General features: G+C 42.6%; 1 protein-coding gene across 4 annotated transcripts; it reads left to right on the top strand.

Moving 5' to 3' along the window:
* The first annotated feature begins 1,790 nt into the window (after positions 1-1,790).
* ODF2 (outer dense fiber of sperm tails 2) lies at positions 1,791-20,142 on the top strand. Of its 4 annotated transcripts, none has more exons than XM_058853824.1 (21): positions 1,791-1,854; positions 2,818-2,890; positions 3,581-3,734; positions 4,912-5,028; positions 5,645-5,818; positions 7,650-7,816; positions 8,812-8,941; positions 9,249-9,380; positions 10,256-10,330; positions 11,004-11,075; positions 11,645-11,761; positions 12,651-12,836; positions 13,128-13,237; positions 13,932-14,067; positions 14,659-14,769; positions 14,942-15,046; positions 15,613-15,771; positions 16,638-16,738; positions 17,272-17,434; positions 17,762-17,887; positions 18,636-20,142. In XM_058853824.1, exons 3-21 carry the CDS (start codon positions 3,627-3,629, stop codon positions 18,807-18,809), a joined length of 2,463 nt encoding a protein of 820 aa, XP_058709807.1. In that variant the 5' UTR covers positions 1,791-1,854; positions 2,818-2,890; positions 3,581-3,626; the 3' UTR covers positions 18,810-20,142. The 4 variants fall into 4 exon arrangements, 3 of the variants coding, with proteins under 3 accessions (XP_058709807.1, XP_058709809.1, XP_058709808.1); XM_058853825.1 differs by having other exon boundaries at positions 1,806-1,854; positions 3,566-3,734; XR_009279208.1 differs by lacking the exons at positions 17,272-17,434; positions 17,762-17,887; positions 18,636-20,142 and having other exon boundaries at positions 15,613-15,913.
* Positions 20,143-20,166: the final 24 nt, after the last annotated feature.

Raw genomic sequence — 20,166 nt, 5'->3', positions numbered from 1 at the left:
GATTGGAAGGGACCCTAAGAACCATCTTGTTCCAACCCCTGCCATGGGCAGGGACACCTTCCATTAGACCAGGTTGCTCCAAGGTCCAACCTGACGTTGAACACTTCTAGGGATGGGGCAGCCACAGGTTTTCTGGGCAAGCTGTGCCAGTGCCTCCCCATCCTCACAGGGAAGAATTTTTTTGTAGCATCCCATGTAACCCTGCTCTCTGTCAGTGGGAAGCCACTGCCCCTTGTCAAAGTCCCTTTCTAGCTTCAGAAACAATGTGTCATAGCAAGAGAATGCAGGTTCAAATGTGAGTGATCCTCTGCACAGCCCAAGGCTTCAGTATCCTTAATTACCATCCTGATCAAGTTCTGTTTCCCTGGAAGAACAGGCAGGTTTCAGGGAATCTGATTTGTGATATTTCAGGTGCAGCTGAAGTTGGTCTGTAATGGAACTGCTTGCCCAGTGTGTGTTCGGAGGGAGTACCTTTATTGGTTATAACAATGATGGTGATAGAGGTTTGGTTTTTTTCCTGAATGGAGGACTAATTCCAAATTCATTTATGATCTGACATTGAAGGGAGAAAGCAAATGTTTGCAGTAAAAATGGCTGTGGCTGCTCTGACTTGTATTTAAACTGTTCTGTACTGAAACTTGCGTTCCACAGTACCAACAGGCAATGTTCTTTTAAAGAATTATATTGAGTATGCATTAACAGGAGGTTGAAGAAACTCTTTATGATAAAAGCAGGAGATTGAAGGAGGTTGATGATAATTTCAGCATCCACCTCAACCTGAGAGGGAGGAAGAGATTTTCATGTTAAATGAGGATCTGAGGCACCAAGGGCTCAGTGACTCCACTTCTCCTTGCTGTGCTACATGAATCAGTCCTCTCAAGATGAATATCCATAACACTAACATGCCAGTAATATTACATTAAATAAAGATTGTTTCAGGATTTTGTATCACTTTTTATAGAGTCTTAGAATGTTAAGGGATTGGAATGGACCTTCAAGATCATCTACTCCCAACCTCCCCTGCCATGGGCAGCTTCTCAAGGCCTTATTCAATCTGGCTTTGAGTGCTGCCAGGGTTGGGGCATCCACAACCTCCCTGGGCAACTTTTGCCTGTGTCTCACCGCCTTCACAGGGAAGAATTTCTCCCTAGCATATAACCTAAATTTCCCCTCTTTCCATTTTCACCAAAGTCATATCACCATAGTTCCTGATGAAGAGTCACTCTCTGGTTTTTCTATAGCCCCCTTCAGATCCTGGAAGGTGCTCTGAGGTTTCCACACGACCTTTCTGTTTTCCATGATGAAGAGCCCCAGCTCTCTCAACCTGTCTTCGTAGGGAAGGTGCTTCAGTCCCCTTATCAACTTCGTGGTCTTCTCCAACATTTCCATGTCCTTGTGTTGGGGACTGCTTAACAATTTACAGTAAAAGTGGCTGTGTGCACAATTCTGGTCACCTTTAAGACAGTAAAACTCATCTCAAAGGCAACGCCAAGAGAATTGACTTAATAATCCAGTTATTTCATCCTCTTTTCAGACCTGCCCATTTCTGTACGGATGGGCACCGGCTGCCCGGGCGCCGCGCTGGAGGTTGCGCGGCCGGCGGCTCCCGGGGCCGCTCGCGCCGGCCGCATGGAGCCGCGGACGGTTACCGGGGGCGGTTACCGCCGCTCAGGGCCATTCGAATCGCCCAATGGTGGAGCCGCGGGCGGCGCGGCGGCGGCGGCGGCCCTGTGGCCGCACCTCCTGCCCGTGGTGCGGGAATCAACCCCAGAACTCGGGCCACGGGCGCCCCTGCACCTGCCGCCGCGCTGATGGAGAGATGAAATGGCTCCGAACTCCGCACGCGCCCACCTGGTGAGAGCGCCGGGCCCGGGCGGGGCAGGGCAGCGCGGAGGGGGACGGGAGGGCGGTGGCTCGGGCTCGTCCTGTGGCGTGCCCTCTCACCGTGTGGGCGTCCCCTCGCCCTTTAGGGTGCATTTCCCTACGCTTCCTCAGCATTTGTGCGTCCCCTCACCGTGTGGGTGTCCGAATCCCGGGAATTGTTCCTTCCTCCCTGCCACTCGGGCTCCTTCCTGCTGCGAGGCCAGCGGGAGCCATCGCGCTCGGGTAACGGCGCGGGGCGGGCGGGCGTTGGGAGCTGCCGGGCCCTGCTGGCTGAAGGCCTGCCCTGCCCTCAGAGCTGCGAGCGGCACACGACCCCCGGACCGCGTCTCTGCCGCACTGAGGTGGCCACAGATTCCTTGGAAAACCTCCAGAGATTGCAGGAGGAATTGGAACTTGGGAGTGAGCCTTGTTGCTAAGGGAGGGGCCGTGACAGCGTTTGATTGTCACTCGTGGTGATTCAAGAGCTCTATCAGTGTTGGGACCGGGGAGAGCTTAGCCCTTCCTTGGAAAAAAGGTGATTAAAACACCCAGCAGTGTTTGGAGTTGTTCATAGCTGGAAGCTGGGGAATCCTGTTCCTTCAGAAAGCTGTGTCTTCTTCCGGAATTAATGGAAGTACTGCTGTGTTCCTTAAAAATTGCAGCTAGAATTTGAAAGTTTGTAAGTGAATAGTGCCATCATGTAATTGTACAAAACGTTTCCACTGTTTAAAACAATCTCCATTGTCAATATGTTAGGAATTGTAGTCTCTGTCCTTCCCTCATCTGGTGCTTTACAGGGGAAGCTAGGACACACCAACTTTTGTTGTTTGGGTTCATGCACTTTGATCACACACTTGATGTGTTTAAGCCTTGGTATTCCCTTAAATTAGAAGGAAGAGGATGTTCAGAAAATGACACCTTTTCCTCTTAATAATTTTATTATTTCTGTATCAGGTGTATCTCTTCTGTCAATGAAGAAGCTGCACCCAAGAACGTGTCCAGAAAACTCAAAGGCTTGAAAGTATCTGTAAGTAACTTTACCTAAGCTGACAATACCCTTTCTGCCAGAATCAAATTAGTCCTGCTGGTGGCTTTGTGTAAGTAAGATTTGTAATTGCATCATTCTTTTACATCAACTGAGGCATCAAGCTCCAAGATGATGACTTTGACCTTGTGTCTCTAGGCTTTTCTGTGTTGTTTTCAGGTTATGGTTGTGTGTTTCTGTGGAGATTAAAGAAATGCTGTGATGCAATGGCTTTTAAGGATTTAAGCTTAGAAAAGACACTCAAAGTTAAGCATATATGAAGGATGGAACATAGAGGTTCAGGGTTCTAGGATGGAGTGGTCTGATGATTTCCTGATGTTTTTTCTTAACTGTTAAATTAATTCTCCTCCCTGCTTCAAATTTCTCTTTGTAATCAGATTTTGTTGATTATGGGAACCCTTGATTTGCTCGCTTGCTCAAAGACTCTCAACTTCAATGATTCTTACAGACATCTGCTATCAATCCAGCTGTGTTTGATCTTCAATAACCAGGTTAAAAACAGAAAATACTGGAAGCAGAGGAATTGTTTGTGTTAATCCTGGCTTTACAGAAGAACAGTGAGCAGAATGGCAGATGCTACTGATAAAAAGCTCATATGTTAACCAAGGCTGGCCGCTGTTCCTCTCTGAACACTGAAGGAAATGTTTTTATTTCCAGTTTCCTTATTCACAGGTTTCCCTTCATTGTATTTCCCTTTCCCATTTGTGGGAGAAGAGCCATGAAGAACCATTCTTCATCTCCCCCTTTGCACGTCCATGTGGATGAAAACACCCCTGTCCATGTCCATATTAAAAAGGGGCAGAAAACCACACCTGCAAAATGCCAGGTAGGAGTGTGTACCTGGTTCATTGTAAGGGCTACAAAGAGAAGGTGAATGGCCCTAGAAGCATCAAAAAATCTTCCAGGTCTGTTCTGCTGTTGTGTTAGAGCTGTGAGACTTCATTTCATATTCAGTGGTGAATTTGCAGTGACACATTTGCTATGTTGATTTGTTGAAAGATGATTTTGATATGATACGGGATTGTTTTTCAAGCTGACTTAAGAAATGTTGTTTCCAGTGTGATATCATTTGGAGGATTTTTTTCCTTTTATTTCTTGGATCTGTGTCCTGATAATGTTTTCTATTTGGCTTCCTATCTGGTTTTGGAGGAAGGCTTTGAGGAGAGGTAATACTTAGGCATTTCAAGTAGCATCTTGATTGCATTAAAATAAATGTGCTTAGAAAAAGAATTTGGGTTCAGACCATCTTCTGGCATTAAGGACATTCTCTGCACACTAAGCTCCACAGCAGAGGATCTCTTCCCAGCCTTACCCACAGGAGCCACAAGGCAAAACTGAAGCTGAGGTTCTAGCTATTCCATACCCTCTTCTGTTGCTGGATATTTATGGAAAGTTGTTCTAAAAAGTTGATGGAAGTTGCTGTCTCATCTTCCTTATCCTGCAGAATCCTGTTAGAAGTCTTCTGTTAATTCTGTTTGTTGCTAATGGCAAATTTCATGATGGGATAGAATAACAGTGAAAATAATGCATCCTATTAATGCCAGTAGGGAATGTTTACAGCATCTGATTTTTCTCTAAGGTTAGAATTGTACAAAAACACTTTAACTATCCTTCAGTTAGAGCAGCTCAAGTTCAATACAAATAAATGTGGATCTTCTAGTTGACTGCAGAGTGGGGGAAACACTACCAGGGCTTTCCAAAATCAATCACGGTGTCAAATGGTATAGCTGCTTTTTTGTGACGTGAATCTGGGATGGAAAAGGGATCTCCCAGCCATTTGTCAGGTCCTACATCCAGCCATCCTGTCAGCTGAGAGTGCAATAACTTTTTCTTCTGGCTGGTGTCAGCTTCCTTTGGTGGCTGCTACCTCATCTCATCTGATTCATCCTGTGAAACACTACTGATGGTTCTGTATAAATGATCTTTTGTTTGGTTTTGCAGCACTAAAAAATTACAAATGGTTCTTCAAGGGTCTATAATTATTTTATTTTCTCTTTCTTTAGCAAAAGCAGAAACAGAAATCAAAAGGGGATGGTGTGCGAGCTGTGCGGGTGAAAACTAAGGCCCCTTGGATTCCCCCAGGCAAAACAAGTACCCGTGATACCATCTTGAAATGGGAGGTACAGCTGGTTGTGCTCTTTCAAACAAACTTTGAGGTTTAGCCAAGGTTGAAGAGAGCATTTGTGTAGTGAGAGAGGTAGACAGATCTGAAAGAAGGCTGCTGTCACTTACCATCTATTTGAAGTGTCTTCTATAAATCTTTTTCACTTTTTCATACAGAAAAAGTGAGAATTTATAAACAGCCTGTGGCCACGCCTTTGTGTCTCTAGAAGTCAGACACATTCATTTCTTTATTGTGATTTTAGTAGTGCCCTTCAAGATCTCATCTGGAATCTCAGCGAGGGACTGCTGGTCTCATTGTCTTCCAAAGCATGCAGCATTTGTGTAGCATTGTGTCGTATTTCCTTTCTCAAGAGTTGATAGTTTTGCCTGTTGTATTCCTGGCACTTCCTAGGTGAGGATTTGAGCTTTCATTAGTTTCTATTCTTTTTCGTTGTACTCTTCTGCATTCTTGACCTTTCCCAGATGGAAATGAAAGAACTGTTTGTAAATGTTTTTTCCTTTGCTAGCCTTGCTGCAGTGATGTGACCCAGTCTCTGTTTTGTGGCAATATTAGCTTTAGAATGGTATTTATAATGTTATACTAAAAATATTATACTCTTTATTCTCTGGTAGGAATCAGCTGAACGCCGTGAAGCTACATCCAATCCTGAGTCTGAAAGGATGCAGTCAGTACTGCGCCTCAGTGACCTCTCCACGGATGACGATGATCCCGCTTGCTGCAAGATTAACAAATATGAAAAGAAGCTAGATAGCCTGATGAATATGGTGGGAACACTGAAGCAAGAGGTGAGGAGACAGTGGAAAGACCTGTTGACTGGAGCTTGTAGCTGATCCTTTGACAAGAGGAGGCTGGAGGCAGGTCTTGGTGCAATGGAAAGCTACCCAGGCTGTTGGTAGCATGTTTGAAAATCAGTCTGAATTGTTTAGAACGGCTGAACTGTCCTGCTGAGAAATTCATTTAGCCACACTATGAAATATTTCAAAATATTATTAATTTAATAGGGTATTGCTGTGCTTTAGTTTCCAAATAATCTCTCCCGCCCAAGCCCAAAATCTGAAAACTGATGACTCCAGAAAGTGAAAAATACAATGCATTGATGTTTTATTGTAAAAAAATCCCCATATTCAATAAGACTGTTTCTTCTGATTCGGTTTCAAAAGTGTGCTACCCAATGGTGTTGTGTCTTCCAGATAAATAGGCTCTTATGTACCTGACACCACTTAAAAAATATGTGGGAGATGTTCCCAGGTCTCATAAGATGCATCATGGTGGGGGTAAACTGCATTTTTGACATAAACACACAGAGCAAATATTGTATTATTATTTTACTCAAAACTACATGGATATCAAATCAGTAAATAAGAATAGGATTTGAGTCAAGTAGATTCTTACATCAAGCATTTTCCATTTTATTCATGCTACGAAATGTCATGGAATTACTTGAATGGTTATAAAACAAAAATCAACTTTAGAATCAAAGAATGAACTGGATTGGAAAGACCTTTGAGATCACCAAGTCCAACCTATGACCTTAACACCTCCTCAGCAACCAAACCACGGCACTGAGTGCCATGTCCAGTCTTTTTCTAAACACGTCCAGGGATGGTGACTCCACCATCTCCCTGGGCAGATGATTCCAGTGCCCAATCACTCTTTCAGTGAATACTTTTTTCTTGATGTCTAACCTAAACTTCCCCTGGAGTAGCTTAAGCCTGTGTTTTCTCCTGTCACTGGTTGCCTGGGAGAAGAGACTGACTCCCACCTGACTACACACACCTTTCAGGGAGTTGTAGTGAGTGATAAGGTCTCCCCTGAACCTCCTTTTTTCCAGGCTAAACAACCCCAGCTCCCTCAGTTGTTCTTCATAGGGTTTGTGTTCCAGGCCCCTCACCAGCATTGTTGCCCTCCTCTGGATGCGCTCAAGTGTCTCAATGTCCTTCCCAATCAGAGGGCCCAGAATTGGACATAGCACTTGAGGTGTAGCCTCACCAGTGCTGAGTACAGGGGAACAATGACCTCCCTGCTCCTGCTGGTCACACTATTCCTGATACAGGCCAGGGGCCATTTGCCTTCTTGGCCACCAGGGCACACTGCTGGCTCATGTTCAGTGGACCAGTACCCCAAGGTCCCTTTCTGCCTGACCACTGTCCAGCCACACTTGTCCCCAGCTTGTAGCACTGCAGGGGGTTGTTGTGGCCAAAGTGCAGGATTTGGCACATGAACTTGTTAAAGGTTGGAAAAGACCTCCAGGATCATCGAATCCAACCTTTGATCCATCAGCACCTTGTTAAATAAAGCAGATCACTGAGTGCCGTGTCAAGTTGTTCCTTGAATACCTCCAGGGATGGTGGTTCCACCACCTCCTTGGGCAGCCCTTTCCAATACCTGACAACCCTTTCTGTGAAGAAATTCCTCCTGATGTCCAACCTGAACATCCCCTGACACAGCTTGAGGCCATTTCCTCATGTCCTGTCACTTGTCACCTGGGAGGATATACTTAATTTTTTTTATACTTTGAATAAGTTGATTGACCCTGAATGATTCACTGATTTGGGATATGGATTCTGTGTATCACTTCCAAGGCCTCTGGTTTAAGTTTCATTCCAATATCTTCAGGTTAAGATGCAGCAAATGGATGAACAGGAACAACTGACAAAGCGTCTCCTGGAAGAGCAGAAGGAAGAACTGAATGAGGTCACACAAGAGCTGGTAGAAACAGAGAATGAGAACACGCGGCTCCGGCGCAACATCGAGCGCATAAAGGAGGAGAAGGACCTAACTATGTAAGAAATCTTCACTTCTCACTGTTCCTGCACTAGTGGTATCCACAGGCACCTCGCACCTTTATTGCTGACATGATTTGAGGTTGTAGCTGCTGCTGAAGAACTGATGCACTTGGATTTTTTGTCACCTTTTAGAAGGGAGACTCAAGATTGCAGTAGCTGCATGATTTATGGAATGGGAAAAAAAAACTAATTTGAGAGGAACCTGAGAGCAGCTGGCTTGTGTGGAGGGTCAGACTAGCAATATTAGCAATTAGTATTTTGAAGATTAAGGGATTCTGCTTGAATTTTGATGATATTGATAGAACAGTAAATGAATAAACATGGAGCTGAAAACTAGAGGAGGATTTTTGACCTTTGTAAAAATTATACAGAGCCAGGAGTGACAGCCCCTGAGGGGACTGAATCATGGGCTTTTTTCTTAGTGATTGTGAAGGTCTGTAAGTCTGACATTTTTGCATCTGCTTTGTATCTAAAGAATTAGTGAAGGTCGTGTCTCCAGGGGGACATTAATGTTTTAGGAGAGTTAGATTTATTTTTTTTTCCCTTAAGATCACTTGGAAGTTAATACTTTGTATTCCTTTTTCAGAAAACTCTGTGAATGCTTCTGAGATTACAAGTGCTGGCTAAAAACATTGAGCTGCATGTCTTGGTGTGCTTTTCTGGTTTTTATTTGGCTATTTGGAGTCTTATTTCTGGTGTGACATAAGTGCCCAGGAAAAGCACAGCATTGTGTGCAGTTTTGATATAAGCCTTATTTGTCCCCTCTAAATTTCATATCTGTGATCTCAGCAAGCTCCTGGTTTCTGCTTACTGCCTTATCTCAAAACAGCTTCCACACTGAAAGAAGGTAAATCTTAAGCAGTTTTTGTTTAGAGCTTTTATCCTCTGATTTGGGCTTTTTACTAATTTTAACCCAATCAACTCTATATCAATAGTGGCTGGTATAGCTGCCAAAGCTTCTCGTTTCTCTGATGACTGAATTCTCCTTGCAGGCTGCAGAAGGAGTGCTTGCAGCAGGAGAAGGAGTGTTTGGTGACCAAGCTGAATGAAGCAGAAAGGGATGGAGCAGCAGCTGCCAGACAGATCCACGCCCTGAAAAATACCATTGGGCGACTTAATGTTGTATGTGTCCCTTTTTGTTCTCGCCTTTACTACATTGTCCTGTTATATGGCTGTGTTAAAAAAGTAATGTTATAGTTGCTAAGCCAGCAAAGCCTAAGGAAAAGTGGAAGGATTCAACATCCTTAAGGTGTTTGCTGATTTAGTTTTAAAGTAGGGCATTTGCTTCCAGGTACCTTCTGCACACAAGTGAACAATTATTTCCTTTTGTTTGTTTTGTTGGTTTGGTTGTTTGAGTTGTGGTTTGTTTTTCTTGTTTATTTGTTTATTTGTTTATTTGGCTTTTGTTTGTTTAATGTTTTTCCTTTAGGAGAAACATGTGAGCAGCACAGATATAAATGCTCTAACAAGACAAAAAGAGCTTCTGCTCCAGAAATTGAGCACCTTTGAAGAAACCAACCGGACACTCCGAGAACTTCTTGCAGAGCAGCAGTCCCGGGAGGTGAGAACTGCTGTGTATGGAACCTGGCTGATTACAGGAGGCTGTGTTGTCTCATGGGCTGGAAGAGAATTTTGAGTTTGAAATCTTTCAACTCTTCTCCCCAGCCCTGCAGTAGACCCTGTCAACCCATAAATGTTGGATAGTTTTTATTTGTGTTTTTTTCTTTATCTCTGCCTAATTCATAGAGTAAGACTGGCTTTTCTGCTCTGAGGATGGTAGAGCCTCTAAGTCTTCAGCTGTATTAAAAGGTTCAGGTACTGCTGTGTTGCCAGCTGTCTCCTCTGGATGCAGCTATATCTGATGATCCTGCTGGTCTCAAACACTGCTGCTGCACTTGGGTTGCCTGCAGTCTGAGGACTTTATCTCAGCTAATGAGAACCTAAGGATATTCAGAACTTTGATTTTGTAGGCTTTGAGGGCAACAACAGAGAAATTAGAAACAATTCTGTGCTACATGTACAGAACAATTCGCTATTGCTTGTATGAGCAATAGAAAAATTAAGTTTCTGTTCTTTCTGTAGTTTATATTCCATTTCACTAAAAGTAAGCTGATGGTAACAGTTACCTCATCCACCAGTGAGGCTGGATAATAGGTCTGAATTCTTCCACATGACTTTCCCTGAGTAGTGGGAGAGTCCAGAATGATCTTACATTGCCATCATGCTTTTTATTTTAATCTTTGACTGGGAAGCGGAAAAGCTTTCTGAGATGGATAATGATATGTGAAATGTTTAGCAAATGTGATGTTTCTGGATATCTTCTAAGAATTTCTGCTGCAACTGGGAGGAAATAATTGATTTTCCAAGTTCCATTTTAAGAACCTGTATAAAACTTACTTTTTAGTTAACAATTTTTCTCATGCATTTATTTTGTAGAAAGATTCCCAGAAGGTACTGGATCGGCAAGCAGCACTGCTGAAAAGGTTGGCTGACTCAGATGCAGAGAACATGGTAAGTAAACCACAATCTCTCTTTCCTTTTATGATACCGCAGAGAGATCTAAAATGACAAACCTTCTTTGTCTGATATTCCACTGTCAAATCTTACAGTAGTGCCTTTTATTTCAATAAAAAAATTATTTTAGTTTTTGAGGTATTATTTTAGTTTTTGAGGTAATCAGAGCCACTACATTGCTCCTCTGGTTAACAACCTGCATTTCAGGTTGTTAAACCTGAAAGTCAGAGTAGGTAGATTCTCGTTGCCTTTGAAATACGGGGTCTTAGAATGGGGATAACTCTGTGTATTAGGCTCTGTCACTGAATGAGTTACCTTGTGCCAGTTTCTGTTCATTTCCTTCTCTGTAAACTGAGACAAGAGGTCTTGCCTTGCCAGAGGTTATAAAACATGCTGTGAGATACAGATAAATGCCCTTTTTAGGCTGTAGAGTATATATGGTCCTGACTGGGTATCCTGTGTCCTGTTGTACAAATGTATGTGTATCCCTTTTGCTTCCTGCTTGAGTAGAATGAAACCTGTTTTTCTGGGGATGAGGATGCTGTTGTGGATAACAGACTGTGCCACAGATCAGGTGGTCTTGACAGGGAGGCAGTTGCACCTCTTGCCTTCCACCTGCCATCCTAAATTTGTTTTTTATTGAACATCTTCGTGCTGTTTGTTTTTCCAGCAACTTCAGATCAAGCTTCAGGGAAAAGAAAAGGAAGTGGAAAGCCTCACAGTTCAAATAGTGGCAGAAAAGGTAATTTTGTTTTTCTGTTTTTCCCTCACTTCCTTACTTTCCAGTTCTGTAAAACCACAGGCAGTCCAAAAGATGAGGTTGTTTATAGACCACTATTTTGAGATCAGATGACTGGCTTGCTTATAAAACTAGGCAGATACCAACTCCCACATCATTGTGGGTTCCATATTCTGCTAATAAGACCTCTCACAAGGATAGATTGGTAGAATTCTCTTTGCTTGGGCACTGAATTAACATTCTGTTTAATGTCTGGTTGGTTCCCAATGGCAAATTCTAATATGCTCCTTAGTTTATGAGGTAAAGTGGGAATGCAGTGAAGAGGTCAGATACGAAGAATGTTTTGCCCTAGAACATAACTTTCAGGCCCGTCATTCACACGTGTTGTAAGATAAATGACTGTTCATTAGGTCCCTTTTTGCTGGACTAGAAGGGCTGTGAGGGTGTCTGGAGGTGGTGGTGGCTGGAGATCATTCAGTGAAGAAATCTGAGATTCCTCCTGCATATTATAAAGTGTTCCTTTTATTAGCTTGTTGAGTAAAAACATGTTTGTCTTGTTCCTGCTTATCTAGGAACAGGCAAAGAAAGCATTTGAACTCTCCAGAGCTATGGAATCTATGAAAGCCCATTTACAAACCCAGCTGCGGAGCAAAGAAGTTGAGAATGGCCGTCTGGCTGCACAGGTGCAGGTATGTCTGGACTGCTCCCTGGGGATTGTCTCTTCCTTTGCTCCCATGGACTGAAATCACTCACAAGGGGAGTAACACAAGCTTCTTACAAAGTCTGGTTGACTGAAATATTGGCTGGTGATGTTTATGCCATTAACACACAGCATGATTTTCAAATTAAGTAAGAAAAGAGAAATCACATTTCACATTTGAGGCATGAAGCAAAATCTTAGCCTTAAGGTCTATGTGCATTAATTAGATTTTCTTTTTCCTAAGTTAGTTACTCTGTAATTATTGAAAAGATTGCTTTGGTTTAGTCAAGCATCAAGACAAACTGAAACTATTTAATTTGCATTTTTGGAAAAATGCTGTGCCAGTTTGATCACCCTCGTTCATCTGTTCTACGGTATTAATGAGGAGGAGAAAGTTCCCCTGGTTTATTTTGATTAGAGTTTTATATTTAGCATATGTTGGGCTGATGTTTCAAGGAACATAAATGTGTTAATAGTTTAGAGGAGCTTTAATCTGTTCTAGTAAGAGCTGCATAAAGCAACATTATTATACGTTGCTTCAATAGATACATTTTATCAATAAAAATAATTTTCTCAGGTTGATCAAAAGACTATTAAAACGCTATTTATTTTGGTCAGGAGAAAAATCAATATTTTAGAAAGCAGCTTATGAAAGAGGAAAGGAAGACTCTTGGAAGAAAAGGAAGATGTCATGCTGCCATCTCTTTGAGCATTTAGACAGGATTGTGTAGGTGAAACCTGACTGCAAATACCTCTAGGCTGAACACTGGGGATTTGTGCCTGGTTCTCATCACCATTTCTAGGAAATTAGTTGCTGCTTTGGGTTTGCAGGTGTAATATGGGCATTAATCCATATGGTGGGTTTTGTTCCCCTACAGAGTCTGGAGATGAGTGAAGCTAAGCTTACAGAACAGCTGGAACTTGCCCTGGAGCAGCTGAAAGACACGAAGGTCAAGGGGGATGATGATAAAGATGCCCTGAAGAAAGCGATCCGTGCACAGAAAGAGCGGGCGGAGCGGAATGAGGAGTATGTGCAGAAACTGACTGCCCAGCTAGCAGAAAAGGTACCTGCTGAAACAGGAGAGGCCTAGTTTGAGGTCATGCTTTTAAATTGTTGACTTCTGGTAGCAGCCCTGGGGAGAGTCTCTTCTTTCTACAGATGAAATTTATTTCTGTCTTGATGCTATGGCCCATTTATGCCAAGTTTAGAACAAATCCAGTTTGCTCAGCTGTCACTGTATTCACTGCATGTCCTAAGTTAAGGGCATCTCTTTGTATTATCTGTGTATCTCACACCAGTGATTATTTTGTCTTCTCCCTTACTTTTTTCCTCTTGTATTTCCCTTGTCTGACAGGACAGCTGCCTTGCTGAGGTCCGGGCCAATCTCGAATCCTGGAGGGATCGCTGCAACAAAGCACTGAAGGAGAAGGATGACCTTGAACTGGAAGTTGTTACACTGAACAGGTTAGAGTAAAATCAGTGCAGAGAAAGAAGCATGAGTGGGGATGAGTTCAAAATTCAAGGATAATTTAATTGAATAATAGCATTGAAATGAATGTTTTAATTTGGCTTGTAAATAACTAAGCTAAACCAGCACTGCCTTAAGGGCTAGAGCAGAATTGGAAGAGGTGGAGAGAGACATGTGACTTTTGCTGCTGACTTGCCGCAGCAAAGACAGACTCTTTAGGGTTTGCTGACCCTTAAAACTGTTTCTTTGCCATTTTGTAATTCTTTGAATTAAGATTTTTTTTGTTTGTTTTGAGATCTTTTTGAATAACTGGAATAGAAATTATTAAAAGACATAACTAGTATGGTTGATGCTAGTTTTGTTGTGAAGGTAAATAAATGTGTTGGTATCACTGCAGCACAGTTGTTGCTGCAGGGAAAACTAGATAGGTATGAGTTGAGAGAGGCATATCCTTATCCTGTGCATCTTTGAGACAATTAATTTGAGCTCCAGGGGGACAACTCCAGTTAATTTCCAGGAGATATAAAAAGATTGAAGTAGTCAAACAGTGTAACAGAGAGGTGTGCATACATGACTGGAGAAGGAAGATGAAAGGATAGGGAAAAGCCATGTTTCTGAAGCTAGTTTTCAGAGGTTAGGAGCCTTACTCTTTCTTGTCACTTAGGAACTCATTTTCTTTCTGTGTGGCAGCCGTGTTGCAGACTTGCTGGAACAACTGGCAAAGGTCCAGGAAAAGGCACGGGAAGAAAACAGCAGTTTAATGTCTAAAGTGCACCAAATGAATGGAGACAACAATTCTTTAAAGAAAGAAAATGAAAGACTAAAGGTTAGTGACTCTAAGGGTCTGAAGAGCAAATGCTAGGAGGAAAAGAAGGGGTAATTACAACAACTTGCTTGGCTACTGAGGACATGAGTCAAATTGCATGAATTGCTCCTATACAGTTTCAAACCAGTTCATATAACCTGACTGTAATAGGGCAAATGTGTTAGGAGGCAACAGAGGAAGTGTACATACTGGGAGAACTGTGTTTCTTCCATGTTTTGGGTAGGAGTATCTCCAACTACTGTTTCGTTTAGCTGGGATCTTAAATCTTGTCCTTACACCTTTGCTGTTGACCAGACAACAAACAGCTGTTGTAGCTCATACAGAGAGAATGGTAATCTCCAGAGCAAAAAAGATGACTGCCGTATTTCTCCTATTGTTCTTTACCATGAGTGATCTTGTGGGTGACCTACATCTTTTTTTCCATCCCAAACCTCTGTGCTCTGCTGATGCAAATTTGTCAGTCTGCTGAAGTCTGGAGAGTTTTGGCAACTTGCATGGACAAAACTGTATTTTCTTAGTCTAGACAACATTAGACAGCTCACATGGCAGGTACTTCCAAGCACTCAATGGAAAATGTTTTCTTTTTTTCAGGCTGCTCTGAACTCAATGGAGGACAAGCTGAACCAAGCACAGATGGAATTGCAGCATCTCCAGAACTCTGTCAGGAGCTATGAGGCATTGATTGAAAACTACACGGCACAGGTGAGTCTCAGAACCTGCAGCACAAAGGTGTTTTCTCCTCCCACTGTGACTTATTCTGTAATGCCTTAGCTGTTGCCAACTGGAGCAGTTTCAATTACTCCAAGGCATTGTACACATGTGTTGAAAACTATATATAACAGATAAAGTCTGGGGTCTTTTTTTGAATGTCCAGGCACAGAAGGCCCGAAATGAAGCAGATGAGCTGGCAGCAAGACTGGAGCAGTGTGAAAAAGAGAACGAGACAGTAAAGGATGATATGAACAAGGAGCTTGAAGAGGTAACTATCCCTCTAAAGATACATTGTAGACATTCATGGATCTTAGTGTTCTGAATCTAGTGAAAAACAGCTGTAAATAGGAAATAAAAAGCTTATCTTGACTGTGCCTTTTGCATCAGTTTTTTCTCAGGACTTGTTCAATAAGTTTTGCAGAATGAACATTTAGCAGCTTTTTTTTGACTATATGGCATTCTTCGGAGATATATAAATTATTTAGTGTGTCCTTTGCTGCAGAAATAGTGGTTTAGAATAGTGGATTAGGTAGGTTACACCATTATCTGATGTGGAATAGCTGAGCACAAAAGCAGAGCTTGTACTTCCAGTAAAATTGAAGCCCACAATTCAAAATACTCATTCTTACGCCATACATATGGAATGCCAGATCCTAAGTGGAAGCCTTTTGGAGTAGGAAAAGACCTTAGGCTTTGAACTCCAGCACTGGCAAAATACCCACTCAAGTGTCATCATGGTTGTGGACTAACAAATCTTCGTTGAAGTTGAGAAATTTTTTTAGTCTTGATCTTATGAACATTTGAAAGTTCTCACATTCTCTTCTTTGATTACAGACTCGTGACCAGCTGCAGGCTCAGCTTGCTGAACTGGAAAAGCTGCCTGAGATCCTGAAGTACACTGAGGCACAGCTGGCACAATGCCATCAGCAGCTCATGTGTTATGAGAAGAAGAACACGGATCTGTGTACCATGATTGCAGAACTCCGTCAGCTGGTAAGGGACTGGCAGAAGGTACCCATACCAGGGCGCACCTCACCTGTGAAATCAACATGAATTTCTAATCACAGCAAGGTTCAAACTTCGTCTCTGTTCTCGTCTCTTATTGAAAAGATTAAACGTGCACTGCAAAATAAAGGTGTGTGCCATGTCTTTGTGCAAGAAGTTAGTGGCTTTGCTGGTAGCATTCCTTAATATTTGAAAGGTTTCTCATCCCTTGGTGCAGAATCTTTCTGGGACTTCTTAGCAGCCGTGGCAGTACTTGCTAATGACAACCCTCGCTTCTGTTACCTCCATCCTCTTGTCAGCTTTCCGTCCTTTGGTTTTCTGCTGATGGTGCTAGCCCAACCATTTTATCACTCTGATTTCAGGTTGTTTTCCCAGTTTCTGGTTTTTGTTCCCAGAAAGACTGTACAGGTATTGCAGGACAGTTTCAGACAGGGATGACATCTACAGCTGTGCCTCAAGACAACACATGATCTCTGTCTGACCACTTCAGTCTGCTTGGTTTGGTATTATAAACCTCCCTGGTGTTTCAGGCTCTGATGCTGTTTGTGGGTTGTTGGCATGTTTGTGGCTGCTGTTCTTGTGTGTGTGCTTGGATTGTAGGTGCTGCTCTACATGTAGGAATTCATGGGCCTGGCTTTTCTTTTGCAGTACAGATGAGTTTTCCCATACCTTCCCAGACCATAACTGGAAGTATCAGCAAAATGGATGTTTAGTTCTTTTCTATCCACTGTTACCTTTCTGAAGTTCTCTAGAAGTTATGAACAGAACATTTCCTTCTGAGAGCTGGATATGTTTTAGGTGGTTGGACATGAGTGTGTAGTGACTACTCTGTAATTAATTCCTGTAATTTTTAGATTGGCCTCCAGGGGGACAAAATGGAGATGACAAGAGAAAGATATCAATCTGCCCAAGAGGAGAAAAAGCAACTCACCTTGAAGGTGGAGGAGCTAGAAAGGTTAGAAACACTAGGCTCTCTTGCTTTTTTAACCTTCCATTTCCATTGTTTTTACAGGGGATTGAAACAGCTTCAGTCTTGTTCTGGTTCCCCACATGCCTCCAGGATTCTGTGCATTTGCTTATCCCACAAGGTTCTCTAATCAGTAGCTGTCCACTAAGAGTTACATGCTTTTGCAGCAGCACCTGTTGTGAATGTTGTTAGACAGGATGATGGCTTAGACAGTAGAGAAACCAGCACCTTATCCAATTTAGCCTGGCAATTCTGAGGTTACTAGATATTACAGTATTTTTACCTATGTTTATAAATTTATTTTAGTGACAGTGTCTCAGAAAGTGCAGGTATATGGGTACTCTGTAGGTCCTTCAATCTTTGAAATTTTGATTTGAGGACTGGAGAACTGTTTCTTGAGGCTCTCACCTTTCAAGGGGGAATAGAATCTGTTACCAGAGAGTCATGACCTGACAAAAGGCAGAATGAAACACACTCCATTTAAAATGAATAGGTTTCCTTCCCTTATTGTCTTAAACTAGAAAACTAGAGTCCACGAGTGCCCAGAACATAGAATTCCTTCAGGTCATAGCAAAACGTGAGGAGTCGATCCACCAGTGTCAGCTGCGGCTGGAGGAGAAGAGCCGTGAGTGCAGCTCCCTGGCACGTCAGCTGGAGATGGCCATTGAGGATGCCAAAAGACAAGTGAGTAATTTCTCATGTTTGTGAATTCACCCAAAGCTACTCAGGCTGTGAAAGGGGAACAGCGAGAATGCTGAAAATATCTTCTCAGCTTATGACCAAACCCATTAAAATGATCGTGTTCAGTGAAACACAGGTAATGTGCTGGTGCTGTTTGTCAGCGCTGTCGAAGAACTGAACTCGGTTTGTGACAGAGAAAAAGCACAGGACTGAGCTGCTTCTTATGTATGAGAATGTGTCAGTTAAACTTCAAAGGGCTTTTGTGGGCAATGGGTAGGGAAACTATATTCTTCCATAGATACCCTTTAACAAAGTCGTTGTTCTGTGTAGGTGGAACAAGCTCGAGAACGAGCAGTCTCCAGAGAGAGGGCAGCCCAGTCCAAGATGTTGGATTTGGAGACCCAGCTGAGCAGGAATAAAACAGAGCTGAACCAGTTGCATCGGAGCAAAGAGGATGTGAGTGGCTTGTGGGGGATATTCTTGCTGTACTGGTGGTGCCTGAGCAACAAATGGAATCCATAAATCATCCTGTGGATGTGCTGCTGAAGTCATGCAGAGCTGTGCCTGAATGTGATGTGCTGTTGAGTGTGTCCATGTATGTGTGACATAGGACATGTCTGCTGTGTCCAATTCAGGAGTGTGTAGTAAGTGATAGGCAAGTGAGAGTACAATGATGTGAGTGAACTTGGTGTAAAGTTATGTGTGTATAAGAAAAGAATCAGACTTTGCTTGTGTTAAAAGGAGATTTGCACCAGGTATCACAGACAGATTTCAACTTCATTTCACCTATATCAGAGAGAATGCAATTTCTCTTCTAGAGGAAAGGATTTTTTTCTAGAAGAAAGACTGGAAATCTTTTGTCATGTCCTATTTACCTTGCTTCCTTGCTTTAGTTTTACTTGGAATTGTTGACTGATGGATCAGGTCAAGTTGCTTTTCAGAAAAGGGTGTGTTTTAATTCCCCAAAACTACAGGCTAATATATTTCAAAATCCCAACTGATTAGCCACGTTGTCTCCTGCTTTTATCAGCGGGTTGCTGAATGGAGTTGGGAATGAGCAGAAATTATAAATATCACAGCACCATCTATGGTAATGTCATCTGCTGTGCTAATTCTGGCTCTCCTCAGCACTTTGGGGGAAGAGTTTAACATGAACAGGATGAATGTTGCTGCCTCTCAGCCTGTTTTGTGCTCCCCTGTGCAGGCAGAGCGCCGATACGAAAGCCGCCTCCAGGACCTGCGGGATCGGCTGGAGCAGTCGGAGAGCACCAACCGCAGCATGCAGAACTACGTCCAGTTCCTCAAGTCTTCCTATGACAACGTTTTTAGGGAAAGTGCTTTTCTGGGCTCCCCCAGCCACACTCGCGCTCTCCTCTGAGGGCAATGCTCTCCTTGCACCTTTTTTAAGTACACAGAAGGAGCTTTGTTTCAAAAGCTGTATTGATATAGAAAACTGGATGGCATTTCAGCGTCACTGTTAGGAGATTTTTTTATTGCAGAATGAGAAAATAAAATGATGTTGGAATGTGATCAAAATGTGAGGTATCAGCAATACTGGTTTGGTGCTGGAGGTTAGTGTTACACCATAATCTGAGCCCGAAAACCAGGTGGTTTTGTGTATAATGGAAAAGATTTTCCTCCTGTTAGGTCATGATGGTTTCAGCTCTTAAAACCTGACAGAAGTTTCTTGAGTGTGTTAATTTTTGTAAGAGCTCTCTTCGTGCTTCACTTTTCACTTGGTTTCTCTGTTGGGGAGATCATGTGGGGGTTTTTTGCTTGTGGGATTTTTTAAATAATTTTTTCATACTGTTGGTGTGATGCTGAAAATAACTGAGGTAGGTGCCTGGGCTCTACACTCACAAGAGATAATCTCCTGCATAACCACAGTGTTTGTAACAATTTTATACCAGAAAATATGAGTTTGGTTTAGTTTTTTATACTTGATTCTTATATATTCCCTGATCCTTACCTTTATTTGTGAGTGTGATGCTATTGTTGCTTTACTCCTCTTACCCTGGTTTTCTGATCCTGAGTATACCCACCAAGAACTGACCCAAAACAATCTAAATTTGAAGGAAATCAGTGTCACTTCATTTGGGATCTTGGTGCAAATGCCATGTGAGTTCTGGGTGTGCGTGAAATCCTGACTTTGTCTTAAGCCAACTAAGGAGCAGCTGCAGATCTACAACTTCATCAAATTCCCCTGCACCTTCTGGAAAATCAGGTCTTTCGTGTGTCAAGTCTCTAAAAGTCCATGTGCTCTCTGGTGTCCTATTGTTTCCACTAAATGGTTCTGAGGAGGACAAAAATAAGCCTTGTTTTTATTTTTCTTGCATTTGTATCCTATTTATGTGCTATGTGATATGGTCATTGCCTGTATTTGTCATAAAAGTTTTCTAATAAGTTTTCAAAAGATCTGTAATTGCGCGTGTTTAACACTTTAAAAATCCCAGAAGTGCGGGGGGGAGAAACCAATAAAGTACATTTTAATTGGTTATGGTGGGGATTTCCTCTTCAGGTGCTGTGTGTGTGTCTCTGAGTTTGGAAAAGCAAAAACACCCCAGGGCTGTTGGCACAGGCAACTGAATTACAAACCATTTCTGTGTTTCACGGATGGAGCCTTCCCTCTGCTTCTGCGACCGGGACTAAGCAGCGCAAGCTGCTCGGCGAGAATACACAGAATAAGTGGGAAATGGGTGAAGCTGCGGAGAATACACAGAATAAGTGGGAAATGG

The sequence above is a fragment of the Poecile atricapillus genome, chromosome 20, assembly GCF_030490865.1.
Source record: "Poecile atricapillus isolate bPoeAtr1 chromosome 20, bPoeAtr1.hap1, whole genome shotgun sequence".
NCBI classification, from domain to species: Eukaryota; Metazoa; Chordata; class Aves; order Passeriformes; family Paridae; genus Poecile; species Poecile atricapillus.
This window is presented reverse-complemented; position numbering and strand designations above follow the sequence as displayed.

Bases quoted from the DNA above. Each gene is read 5' to 3' on its own strand.
- ODF2 (XM_058853824.1), top strand. From the start codon at position 3,627: ATGAAGAACCATTCTTCATCTCCCCCTTTGCACGTCCATGTGGATGAA. The intron at 7,817-8,811 runs GTAAGAAATCTT...TTCTCCTTGCAG, and splicing joins GAGGAGAAGGACCTAACTAT to GCTGCAGAAGGAGTGCTTGC. The intron at 17,435-17,761 runs GTGAGTAATTTC...TGTTCTGTGTAG, and splicing joins TTGAGGATGCCAAAAGACAA to GTGGAACAAGCTCGAGAACG.